Genomic DNA, 13,364 nt, shown 5'->3' on the forward strand with positions numbered 1-13,364 from the left:
AAAGAATATCCCATAAGCAAGACCTCCACCTGGTGTCCTGCGCTGCTGGGGACTTTGCAGGGAAGTGACAAGACAAGACCCTTTCCCAATCCCCAAAACTCAATTTTTCTTCCTTCCTCCTTTCCTCCCTGCCTATGTGACGTGATGTAATAATAGGGAAAACTGGGTATGGGATATATGGGAATTCTCTACTGTCTCTGAACAATTTTTCTGTATTTTTAAAACTGCTCTAAAACAGTTAGTTTTAAAACAGATAACATTGAATTATATGTGCTCACACATAAAGATTTCTAAAAGACTGTGCAATGAATAAACCAAGGTACAAAACAGTATTTACAGTGTGCTCCCATTTGCATTAAAAATTATATATACATGTATATACACAAACATATATATACATGTATGTGCCAATTATGTGTATAATAGAAAAAGTATATAAAAGTCCTAGATAGGCTGACAGGAAACTGAAAGTCCAGTAGGAGGGGGACTTCATTTTCATGGTGTTCTCATCTGTACTTTAAATGATCTCTTTCTCTTTCTTTAACCACATACGTATTTTATTATTATAATAATGAAAAAATCTAATTTTTCAAAGGTGGATAAGTATTAGGATGTCATTATGTTAACGGTGTCAGTACCTGTTGAACTCATGGTTAACGCTTTCAGATTCCTGTTTCTGACTTACTTTCGCTTTCAAGTGCCACATGTGTCTCTTTTCATAAAGCAGTCCCCTTGAGATGACCTCTTCCCTTCTTCCCTTCCTCCCTTCCTTCTCTTCCTTTACTGGTTTTAACTTTTCATTATAAATTTTAAACATACACAAAGTAGAGAGACTAATATAATGAGCCCTTATGTACCTGAGGGTTCAAGAGTTAACACGTTATTAATTCATGATCAAGCTATCGCCCCACCGCCACCCATTCCCTCCTGCTACCACACAGTGAATTATCTGAAACGAATTTTAGGCATAGTGTAATTTCATCTGTCAATATTTTAGTATGCATTTATAACAAATGACCCTTCTTAGAAACAAACCACATTATCACACCTTAAATAATTAACATTAATTCCTTCATATCATCAGATATTCAGTCAGTGTTCAAGTCTCCCTGATTATGTTGAAAAAAAAATTGTATATTTGGTTGTTCTAATCATGATCCAAATAAGAACTACACATTGCATTTGGTTAATATATTGCTTAAAACCTCTCATTCTGCTCATTTTCCCCCTTGTGCAATTTATTTGTTGAAGAAACTGCATCTTTTGACCTATAGATGTTTTCACATTCTGGATTTTGCTGATCGTGTCCTTGTGGTGTAGTTTAACACAGGTTGGCAGTTATTTCTTGTTGTAAAAGATGAGTTTTTTCCACTAATGTATTATGAAATACCAAAAGGTAACTCTCCTTAATTCTGGACACTGCTTGTGTAAAGAAACTCGTAACATCATGAATTATTATAAGTCATGTAAAAGGCAGACCTAGTTGAATTTCATTCACAGCTATTTATCCCGATGTAATAAAAGCTTTCTTAAAAGTCATCGTTCAAAACTGCCAGAGAACGGCATTTAAACACACTCAAAGCTATAAAGTGACAAGTAACATTCCTTGGAGTATGTCTTTTAGGTTATTTGTCATAAATATTATTAGGAAATAAAGGAAGGTTACTTGATACATTCCTTCTGCCTTTCAAGCATGTTATTTGTAAAGAATGTATAGTGTGTTAAAGGGGCTGAATTTTAGTTTTGAGATTGTTATGTGGGAGTCCTGGATAGAACCTTGGCGAATAAGACATTGGTTAAGTGTCAGTGCCTCGCACTGAACCAGGACTCAATACGTTTTAATTGAATGAATGAGTCTCCAGTTCAAATACATAAACATATAAAATGAGTATATACTTTGGAATAGGATAAAAATGGCCTGAGAAAGTGAGCACAAAATGAAACAAGTTTTCATTTTTGTGGTAGAAGATTCTCATCAAGGCTATGAAAAACTAATACTAACACCTAGAGATTCTTTGTTTGTTAGCTTTTGTCTGTACTCATCTTTTTGTAATAAGAATAAATATTTTTACAGTTAGCACACAGTTATGTTTACTGTACTATAAAAATAGTAGAAACTGTGATAGGTATGTAGTGACATATCATTGTGGTGTTAATTTGCATTTCCCTAATGGCTAATGATGTTGAACATCTTTTCATGCGCTTGTTTGCCATCTGTATGTCTTCCTTAGTGAAATACCTCTTCAAGTGTTTTGCCTATTTTCTAATTGAATTCTTTGTTTTTTTTACATGTTGAGTTTTGAGAGTTCTTTATGTATTCTAGCTACAAGTCCTTGGAGGGATGAGTGATTTGCAGATATTTTCCAGCCTGTAATTTTTCTTTTCAACCTCTTCACAGGAGGTGCAGAGCAAAGGTTTTTAGGTTTGGCAAGGTCTAATTTAGCTCTCTTTCCTTACGTGGATTATCATTTTGGTGTCAAGTCTAAGAACTCTGTCTAATCATAGGTCGCAAAGATTTTCTCCTATGTTTTTTTCTAAAAGTTTTATGGTTTTATGTTTCCATTTAAATCTGCGGTCCATTTTGAGTTAATTTTTACGTAAGGGGCAAAGTTCAGGTCAAGGTTCATCTTTTGGCCTGGGGATGTCCAGTTGGTCCAGAACCACTTGTTGAAAAGGCTATCTCTCCTGCATTGAATTGTTTTTACACCCTTGTCTAAAATCAGTTGGGCATATTTGCATAAGTCTATTTCTGGGTTTTCTATTCTGTTCCATTGACCTGTGCCCCTCTACCCGTACCACACTATCCTGATTACTGTAGCTGTATAGTAAGCCTTAACATCAGGAAGAAGGATTCCTCCCACTTTATTCTCTTTCAGAATTATTTTGACTATTCTAGGGTCTTTTCCTTTCCATGTAAATTTTAGAATAAGGTCAGCTGTGTCTTCAAAAAATCTTGCTGGGATTTTTACAGGAATTGCATTAAACTTATAGATCAATTTGGGGAGAATTTATCTCTTTACTGTGTTGACTCTTCCAATACATGAACACAGTATAGAATATACTTACACAGATATATACAAAGAAGTATATACTTCTTCGATTTCTTTCAATAGCATCTTATAGTTTTCAGCATACAGAACCTGTACATCCTTTGTTTTTGAATCTTCTTCATAATCAATTGGTTAATTCTCAGACATTTCATGAGCACTTACTAATGAGTGCCAATACTGTGCTTGGTGCTAGAAATATAAAAATGAAATACAAGGCCTTTGAGAAGCTAGTGGGACAGAGTTTCAGAAGAACATGTTGTTTGAACTGATGTTTTAGCTAATAGCAAAGAAAATAATTTTTTCCCCTCCAAAATAATGCACTTATGTGACATTGGAAATACAGTGAAATCGGAGATTTATTATTTATTGTTAAAGAACCACCCAGTAGAACATGTTTGAGAGCACAGGCTTTGGAGCAAGGCAGACCAGAGTTTGAAACCTAGCTCAGCCTGTTGGCCCTTTGACTTTGGGCCAGTTGCTTAAGCTTAAGAAGCCTTATTTTTCTTATCTGTAAAAAGGGGGTGATAATATTACTGACCTCTTAGGATTGTCATAAAGATGAAAGGAAAACATGTATAAAACACTTACCACAGTGCCTGGCACATGCACATGCCTTGTTCAGTATGGTTATTTTTATTGTTGATTAATTCTCATATATCAGGGCTAAGGAAAAAAAGACGAGGTAGATGGATAAATGGATAAAGGTTGAACCTGGGGTGGGAGTTGGGGAGGGAAGGGGGTACATTGAAATTGAAGAGTGATTATTATAAGACAACACAGGAATTAGATTTTCAAAGAGTGCAGTTCTCTTTCTCCAGAAGTTTGTTTTCACATGGAGAACAGTTAGCTTGACAGGGATCAGTTAGCTTAAATTTTTAATTCTACTCTGCCTGACTTCTTCCTTCATACTACATAAAATCATTAGGCCCAAGAAGTCATTAAAGTGTTTAATAAGGTTATTAAATTGACTAACTGCTGCTACTGAAGCAGTTTTCATAGGAAATCCATATGATTCTAGTTATGGAACTTGGAGCTGTCCTTTGTGGCTGACAGGCTGTCAACATTCCTTTGAAGGATGGTGGGCAGCATCATGAGGGATGCGTCTAATTAAGAGATTATAGGTGAACCTTGGCTTCCTGGGTGTGCTATTCGTAGCTGGAAGTATCGTGAAACTTCACTAATTCCTACTAATTGCAGATTGGGGGAGGGGGGCCCATCTGAATTATAGAATATTTTAAAATAAATGTACTTTTATTACTTTCAAGTACATATTTTAACTCCAACTATGCGAACAAATTGTTGTCTGGTACAAGTCTTAGGGGACTCAAGTTATTGGCGCTCTCAGAATGATTTTCAATTATTTCTATGTAAATAGGTGCTTCTGGAGTTCTTTAGGGTGCTTGAAAACAGTTGATTTTCATAGATCTTAAACATTGCTCTTGTAGCCATGTGCTGTTAATTGGCACACCCTGAGAGGAAGGGGTTTGTTAAATTAAGATAAACTTTAGACCAGCTGCTAAATAACTTATCATTAATTCATGGAGTCCAAGAACCCAAGTGGATGAGGTTTTTATTTCAGTTGAAGTTTGATCTCATCTTTTTTTTTCCTGAAGCCAGTTCATTTATTCCTGCAGGCATGCATTTATTCATTAAATGATATTAATGGACTGCATTGGGTGTACCAGGCACTCAAGTCATGCTGGACAGCCTAAGCTACCCTAAAGGAGCTTAGCATCTAGTGGAGGAGGCCTGCAGGTAATTACAGTGCAGTAAGGCAGGGTGAAGAGGGAGGATGCCCAAGGTCTGCCCAGAGGCAGTAAGGGCTTGGAGTAGAGTCAAATTAATCAGACTGGGTGAATCTGAGGATTTCCAGAGGAATTCCAGAAGGATTTCTGGAGACTGAGTTGCATTTTGAAAATGGATTGGAGTTAGCAGAACATAAAAGAAAGAACCAGATAATGGCGATGAAGGAAAAAGCAGAAACTGGAGTGAGGACAGCAGTGCAGGCAGAGAGAACAGCATGTTCAAAGGCATGCAGGTGTGAAATTGCATGTTGTGTATGGGGATGTAAGCTTCGCCTTTGGAGATAAGGAGAGTGAAAATCATGAAAGGCTATATTGTGCTAACTACAGAGTTTGAACTTGATCTTGAAGGTTATGGGGCAGGTTTTGTAGGATTTTCAGCAGGAAAATGACATCATCAGATGTGTGCTTTGGAACCATTCTTGTTTTAGTGTGGGGGATGAATTACGGGCCCAGAGATCAATTAGCAGCCCTTGCATTAATGTTGGGCAAGCAGTCCTTGGGTCAAAGCACTCACAGAGGGAATAGAGTTGTGGGTGGATCAAAGAAGGGTGAATCTGGAGGACGTGGTCAGTGAGTCAAATAGAGAAGTCTGGGGACTCTGGGTTTCTGGCTGGGGTTGCTGGGGATGAGATGCAGAGGAGGATGTGGGAAGGGTGTGGACTCTCTGTGCTCGTGGGATTTCCCAGTGAGCTGTCTAGGCAGGAGGCTGGGTATGTGGGGAGATGCCTGGGCTGGGATGGAGAGAGAATCGTCAGCTCATGCTGAGCACTTGAAACCATATGTTTGGATGAGGTCGTCCTGGAATCCTAACAGGGTGTGAAGAACAGCAGCCTGGGATGGCTCTCAGGGCAACAGCAACGTTGAAGGGAATGAGAAGGAAGAAAGTTCGCCATTTAGCACTTCAACCAAGTTAAAGATTTTCAGGATTGAAAAAGCATTTGGAGCCTTAGCACCACAGTTAATTTTGAGTGTTCATTTAAAGTGCATTGCTGTGTTCTTAGGAGATTCTTTTTCCAGCATGGCTTTAGAATATGTTTTCAACATATCTTTCCTACATAAAGATTAGTCATAATGAGTAATAATAATGGTACAATCCAAGAATTACAATCCACTAAGATGAGGAAAGTAGATTCTTTACTGTAGAATCTACAGTATTCATTATGGTGTTCATTCCTTTTACAAATATTATGAGGGGACTGCTCCAAGCAAATTCTGTGAAATCTTTAGGTCACTCTGCCTTTCCCTGAAAAATTACAGTATTAAAGTATTTGCAACTAGGTTCTTAAATTAATAAATTTTTACTTAAAAAAAGATATACATCTGGATTAGCTTTTCTGAATTGCTTATTGCCAAGGTCTATGGGAAGACCTCTGTGCTTTGGGTTTATAAGCATTTTCCTTTCTATGTAATAATAGTTGACTTTCATGTAGTACTTAATGAAAATTTTCCCAGTGCTCTCACAGGTATTTTTAAATTTGATCCTCCTAACCAACAGCTGAGATGGGCTGGACAGGCATCATTCCCATTTTCCTGATGTAGAAACGGAGGCTCAGTGAATAAGTTCATAATTTAGGAAGTAAGTGAACCAGAATTTACCCCTAGTCTTGTGACCACAATTTCAGTGCTCTTTCCATGAAAAGGGACATGTTACCGAAAGTGTAGATGTCAGTAGTTAGGCAGTAGTGAACAAATACGGGGGAAAAAGTCCTGATTTTTTTGAGAACTATTTGTCATTACTACCATCTTCAATTAATAATATGTTGAGTGTTCAAGGGGTCTGTGATGCTGTGGTAACTGTGGATTTTATAATTTTAGTTCAGAAACCTTTTTTTTAAATGACAGGTTTGTAGAAAATTGACAAATGCATTTCTTTGTCTTTTCGTTTTTGTTTAACCTGAGTGGAAGCCCACTATTTCAGTAACAGGTGCATATCTTCTACTGTTAATATGGAACATTGAGCTGTTGGAAATATTTAATTTCCCCTGTGGGATATTCAAGAACTTCTGCCTCTCCAGTGGAAAAGTGGAGCTGCCAAGCACCCTGTGAGGGAGTGTGGCTTACATGTGACGTGATGACTAGCAGCCTTCTCCCTTAGGCTGGCTTAACGGGGGGTAGGATAACCTTGTCAGCCCTTGTCAACATTCTGCCTTGCCCTGGGTGTGTTGGGGGCATTTGGAGGGTTAGATGTGGTCTACCCTGGATTCTGGTCTTCTCTCCTATTCCTGACCTATTTGTCCTTCTGTTCATTGATTCATTGATGATTGATTCACTCCTTCTAAGAACTATGGATGTGTGAAAAGCACTCTGGGAAAATGAGTTACACGCACACACACACGCACACACACGCACTAAGGGCAGGGTGCCTGGGTTCTGTTTCATTTCCACCTTTGGGCAGGATCTACTGTACCCTGACCCAATCACACTATATGTAAGAGGGCTTCTTATTAACAATTGTCTTTACAGTCCCTCTTATAATTTAGAATACGCTTTTAAGAAAAAATGGCCAAAACGTTTAGAGTATTGCTATATTGTTGTCTTGTTTTTATTGTCTGTCTTCTAAATGACTTTAAAAATACATAATGAAAAGATTTTAAAATAAGACTTTTTGGAACATTAACTCATCATCCCTGTATATATACTGAGGGCAAGCAGTGGGGCAGAAGTCTCCAATGCAAGAGCAAAGCATTACTTTAGAAGGTGAACTTGATAGGTGGCAAAAGCGATTTAAGGGAATGTGGACTATTTTTCTCCTTCTCTCTTAATCCTCTGTCCTGAAAATTCTCATTTTATTATCTGCATAACAGAATGGAGGTGCTCTGTCCAGAGAACCTCATCATCTTTTTTCTTCGTCTGCTCTAGAGCGCTGATGGCCTGCTTTTCAGATGTGCCAAAGCAAAGCAGTAAGAAATGCCTGAAATTTCAGCCCTGAAGTCTTTTTTTTTCAAAACAAAAAGTTAAAATATTTAAAATGAAATACAGTTAGCAATGAATTGTTGTGCCAAACATAACACTTTTTTTGTTGTACGTTTTCATATTTTAAAATTAAGCTGATTTAGTGAAGAGCACTTTTTAAAAAAAATATTGTATTTTAAATTTTACCCCCTATCTCCTGTTCTTATTATCGTTAAAAAGGAACAAAATGATCTACTTTGTATTTTTTTTAACTTTTCTAACTCTTATCTATACCATGAGGTTGTTATGAAGATGAAATGATTTACTACATGGGAAAGTATATTTTTAAAATAGAAGAGTGAGTCAAAGGTGCTCATCTTTCTATTACTAAGTTAGTAGTGCTTAGTCTCAGGAAGTCGCGGTGCACACACAAAGTCATTTTCAGCTCTCCTTGCTTGCTTTTCACATGACCTTTGTCACTCTTTCTTGTGTTCTAGCAAGTGATTTATCAGGCAGGGCCTATAGTTTTAATTCAGAGAAATGAAGAAAGAGATGACCACTTTTAAAACTTGATAAAAATGTGAACCTATTTTTCATGATGCAAAATTAAAAATCAGTTTTAGAGTATCTGTTCTTATTGTCTTCACATAACCTGTAAAACTATCCAAAAGTGCAACCAGCTCGGTTTTGCATTATTGTAAAAATTCCATTTGTGGCAACAGCGTTTTTTTAGACTTCCTGTGGTGCCTGATTCATTAACTTCTTGTTTTTTAAAGGATTACAACCACATTGGTTAAAGCTCATTTCAGTTTTGTTCTTGTACAGTCGTTTCTCTCAGCCCTTCTTAGCCCTACTTGCGATTCTGAAACCTGTTTCTTTGCTTGTGATGCCCTTACAGGAATTTGTAAGTGTTTGGGTTCGAGATCCTAGGATTCAGAAGGAGGACTTCTGGCATTCTTATATTGACTATGAGATATGTATTCATGTAAGTATGCCGTCAGTAGTCCATAGAAATCATAGTAATTTTTAGGTAGCATACATTTGATGGGATACTATGATATAATTGAAATTTATAAAAATTTTTCTAATTCAGAGAACTGAATTTGAATGATTACAATTAATGCTTGTCTCTTAAATGAAGTAGGACGATGGTTCCTAAAGTTCTTTATTTGAATTTCTTATTGTACCTTTGTTAATATTTTAATGTTTATTGCCTTCATGTATGAAGATGTGAATACATCTAAAATTCAGAAAGAGTTTTTATAGCTCATTAATGGTATTTCTTTATGATCTGTTATAGCATATTTCTGGAGACTATATTGCCTGATAAATCTTAGGTTTTGAGAGGATGTAGAGTTCTCTGGAAAAGAGATGTGCAGTGTTTTATATGTAGAACAGGAAAGTAGGAAATGAATATATGGAATTATTTTGCCTTAGTCTCAATTCTGAGTAATTAAGATAAGTAAATAACTAGAAATGATTTACTTTACTTGGAAATAGTACTGTATCATAATCTCTTGGACAGTGTTGTGTGGTGTGTCGCCTCCTCTGATTATCTTGAATAAGGGTCAGCAATCTTTTTCTGTAAAAGACCAGGTAGTAAATATCTTTGGCTTTGTGGGCCATACAGACTCTCAAAATTACTCAGTTCTGCTGTCGTAGGGTGAAAGTAGCCATAAACAATACGTAAATGAATGAGTGTAATTGTGTTCCAATAAAAATTTATTTGTGAAGACAGGTGGTGGCTGGATTTGGCCCACAGGTGTATATAGTTTATTGGCCCTTGATCATGAAGATAGTCACTCCTTTTGTCTAATTCAGTCCAGACTTTTCTTGAGAGCATAGAATGGGCTCAGATTTTATCTGTGACTGTATAGAACAGGTGAGATAAAATTTAGCCATCCTTTGATCTTCACATTGTTAATAGCTACATTGGTATATTGGGTACCCAGATACCACCCACAAAACTTCTCTCTTTTCTCCTTTCTTCCCTTTTTTCTTTCAAAGTTCCCCAACTTAGAAAATAAAGTAAAAACTCAGAATTGCTTTTTTTGATGATTGTGTTGAAGGCCATTGCCAGGGTATGCCATGTATTTTGATTTTGTTTTGGTTTTACTCATGAGGTCACACCAGATATGCATTCTGTGTGGAAAATTATAACACAAGTATGTAAGACTAAGCATTTGAAAATGAAATGAAATTCTTTAGTTGCCTTTTGACTTCCTCTAAAAAATGTGTGGGTCCTTATGACACACTTTATAGTAGGCATGAAATTTAATTATCTTCAGGGAGTTAATGAAAGTATAGATCCTTCTCTTGTACATAAATAACATGACGTGAATTCAGAAATGTCCATCTAAAACCAGAAATAATGGGTTCCACACATGTTATTTGGTGGCGGCTCTGGTGTTTCTCTGAGATGCTAATAAACTGACAATGAATAAATGTTCTTGGCTTGATAGATAGCAGAAACAAGCAACTAGATTTAGAGGAACTTAATAAATTAGTGATCTCAGTGTAGCCTGATCCTGGAGAGGCTTCTACCTACTGTTGTACGATTAGGAATGGGTGGGGAGACTGGAGAGTTCTAGTTATCCTCACTTAGATGCTGTACCCATAGAGCTTTGCAGGTAGAGAAGCTGGTGTTTAACGCACTTAAATTAACCTCAAGGGAAATGATACCAGGCAACTCCGAAGTTGTAGCATTTACTTGGAATTTTAAACTAGTGGACTGCCGAGGTGGGTAGTCCTTCATATATCCTCTCCTGAGCTTGTCCTGCAAATGAAGGACTTATAGACAGACCTTTGTCTGGTGCAGGCGCCAGATAGATCTCCAGTTATTGCATGCACAGTGATTCTGAGCAGAGAAATGAAAGGCAGTTGAACTGAACTCCATATCTGCCTGAGGTTCAAGAGGCCCTGCAGTGGCCTGGTCCCCTCTGGGGAGAGAGCACTGAGAGGATACTCACCCAGGCCTTGTTAGGGCACGAATTCTGGAGTAAACGACCTGCTGCCTGAGTCCCTAAGGGTCACGTTAGAGGGAGGCCCTGGTGTGCTTTGAAATCCACACACACAACATTATTATTATTATTATTTTTTTTTTTTTGTAAATTTATTTTACTTATTTATTTGTGGCTGTGTTGGGTCTTCGCTGCTGCGCTCAGGCTTTCTCTGGTTGCGGGGGAGCGGGGCCTACTCTTGGTTGCGGTGCGCGGGCTTCTCATTGCGGTGGCTTCTCTTGTTGCGGAGCATGGGCTCTAGGCATGCGGGCTTTGGTAGTTGCGGCACGCGGGCTCAGTAGTTGTGGCTCGTGGGCTCTAGAGCGCAGGCTCAGTAGTTGTGGCGCACGGGCTTAGTTGCTCTGTGGCACGTGGGATCTTCCCGGACCAGGGATCGAACCCGTGTCCCCTGCACTGGCAGGCGGATTCTCAACCACTGCACCACCAGGGAAGCCCCACAACGTTATTATTGTGCCACAGACTCCATGCAGTGCGTTTGCTGCCGTATTGTCCATGACAGGATTTAGGCCAGTAAGTATTTTGGGGGCAAGTCTCTTAACCTCTCTGCATCCTGAGGTTCTTTGAATTTTAGGAAGTTCAGGAATACCAGGAACTGTGCCATACATTTCATGGGAATGGTTAGGAACTAATGCACGCCATCACTGACACTTCCCAAGGAAAACAGCGGCTGGGTGCTTATTAAGTGGTAGATTGATAACAGTTTTTGAAACGATATAAATCTTGGGGGCAAAAAAATTTCCCATTTGGCAGTGTAAAGATTATGAAATAGAATTTTGAAATTAATAGGCAGAATAGAGATCTTCTTACAAAACCAACAGACAAATAAGCCAGTCTCTTGTTTTACAGAAAGGAGAAACACACATATTTACCAGCCTTGTGTTTACCCAAAGGAGAAGCATTGCTGTTTTGCTTTGGGTAGGGACTCTGAGGGTGGCTTTTTCTAAGTCTGCCTTAAGGTAGCTGGAAGGAAACCAATGTCTAGTAACTAATAATACTATTAAGAGATAACATTTGCCATGTGCATATTATCAATCCTAATAACAACAACCCTGTGAAATCGGGATGTACTATTTCATCCCCATTTTACCATTCAGGACACTGGAGTTTAAGTGACTTGCCTTATAGCAGAGCCAGGACTGGAATTTGGGTCCTCCATGCACATACTCGTCCTGTGCACCACATGTCTCTTTTTACTTGATCATGCTTCCTTGCACATCTAAGTAGAGAAGGGAAATGCTGATCTCTTGTTTAAAAGTGATTTCAGGATTCTGGGTGATTTGTGTGATCTGTGGCGATGGCCATATCAAGGACACAACAGCTTCTGCGATGTCATGTCAAGGACCAAGAGAAGGTGTTTCTAATCCCCAAAGGCTTCTCCACGGATGGATGGATGGGGTTGAATGCAGTGGATGACCCTGAGCTCTTATTGGTCATTTATTCTTCAGGATTTGTTTAATGTTTACGATTTGTCTCTGAAGGGAGTGCTAATAGGTGAGCAGGAAGCTACTTCAGGACTCAGGGAAGGGCAGGGTCATGCCTTGCCCCAGGACAACACTGCTCATTTATGTCACCTGTCTTCACGGATGCTACATTGGTGGGTTATGTGCACGATTTGAGTCTGGCATAAATGCAAATGTATTTTTGATTTTTAAAATCCTACTTTAGATGACTATTGGGGGCATATAGGGAGTTATAGATATAAGAAAAGCATTTTTTCCTCAAGTGAGGCTTATATTTTTTGTTTTCTTTAAACAGACCAATAGCATGTGTTTTACAATGAAAACATCCTGTGTACGAAGAAGATATAGAGAATTTGTGTGGCTGAGGCAGAGACTCCAAAGTAATGCATTACTGGTGTAAGTGATTTAAAGAGTATATTGAGGAGACCTTATTATTATATTCAATATTTTAAAATTTGACATGCCACTATATATAAAATAAACGACAGTGATTTACTGCATAGCACAGGGAACTATATTCAATATCTTGTAATAACCTATAATGGAAAACAATCTGAAAAACAATGGAAAACACCTGAAACTAACACAGTATTGTAAATCAACTATACTTCAATTAAAAAGTTGACATATATTAAGATATATAAAATATGAAGGATTTTGTAGGCTTTCTTCTTGATCGCAATATATAGCTTTAGTTATTTTTTTTGGCTACTGCATCTGAATTCAAAATTTATCACTTGAATTATACCAACTTGTATGAGTATTGACCATGAAAGTCCTCAAAAATGTTTAAAAATGTTTTTTCTTTAAGTTAATTGATTTTCTCACACCCTTATTACATAATATAACCATATAATATGTATATAATAGTTGTGTGCATGCACAATTTGCTTTCATTTTGAGGGATTTCTGTAACTAAACCACCTTAATTTGATGATTAAAAACATTTTTTTTCTTTCTCATAAGACAACTGCCAGAACTTCCATCTAAAAACCTATTTTTCAACATGAACAATCGCCAGCATGTAGATCAACGCCGTCAGGGTTTGGAAGATTTCCTCAGAAAGTAAGTGTGCAGAAACTTTTGCAGCCAGACGGGAGATATGAGCACAGTGCCTTGCAAGAGTTGAGTGTCCTG

At 37.8% G+C, this 13,364-nt stretch overlaps 1 protein-coding gene across 1 annotated transcript in view; it reads left to right on the forward strand.

Annotated features, from left to right (window-relative positions):
- Positions 1-13,364, forward strand: part of SNX10 (sorting nexin 10) — a 76,966-nt gene that overhangs the window by 54,415 nt on the left and 9,187 nt on the right. Inside the window, exons 3-5 of the mRNA XM_061197852.1 lie at positions 8,646-8,732; positions 12,523-12,623; positions 13,194-13,292. Coding sequence (XP_061053835.1) covers positions 8,646-8,732; positions 12,523-12,623; positions 13,194-13,292 — 287 coding nt within the window. The remainder of the gene's footprint in view (positions 1-8,645; positions 8,733-12,522; positions 12,624-13,193; positions 13,293-13,364) is intronic.

The sequence above is a fragment of the Eubalaena glacialis genome, chromosome 8 (assembly GCF_028564815.1).
Source record: "Eubalaena glacialis isolate mEubGla1 chromosome 8, mEubGla1.1.hap2.+ XY, whole genome shotgun sequence".
NCBI lineage: Eukaryota > Metazoa > Chordata > Mammalia > Artiodactyla > Balaenidae > Eubalaena > Eubalaena glacialis.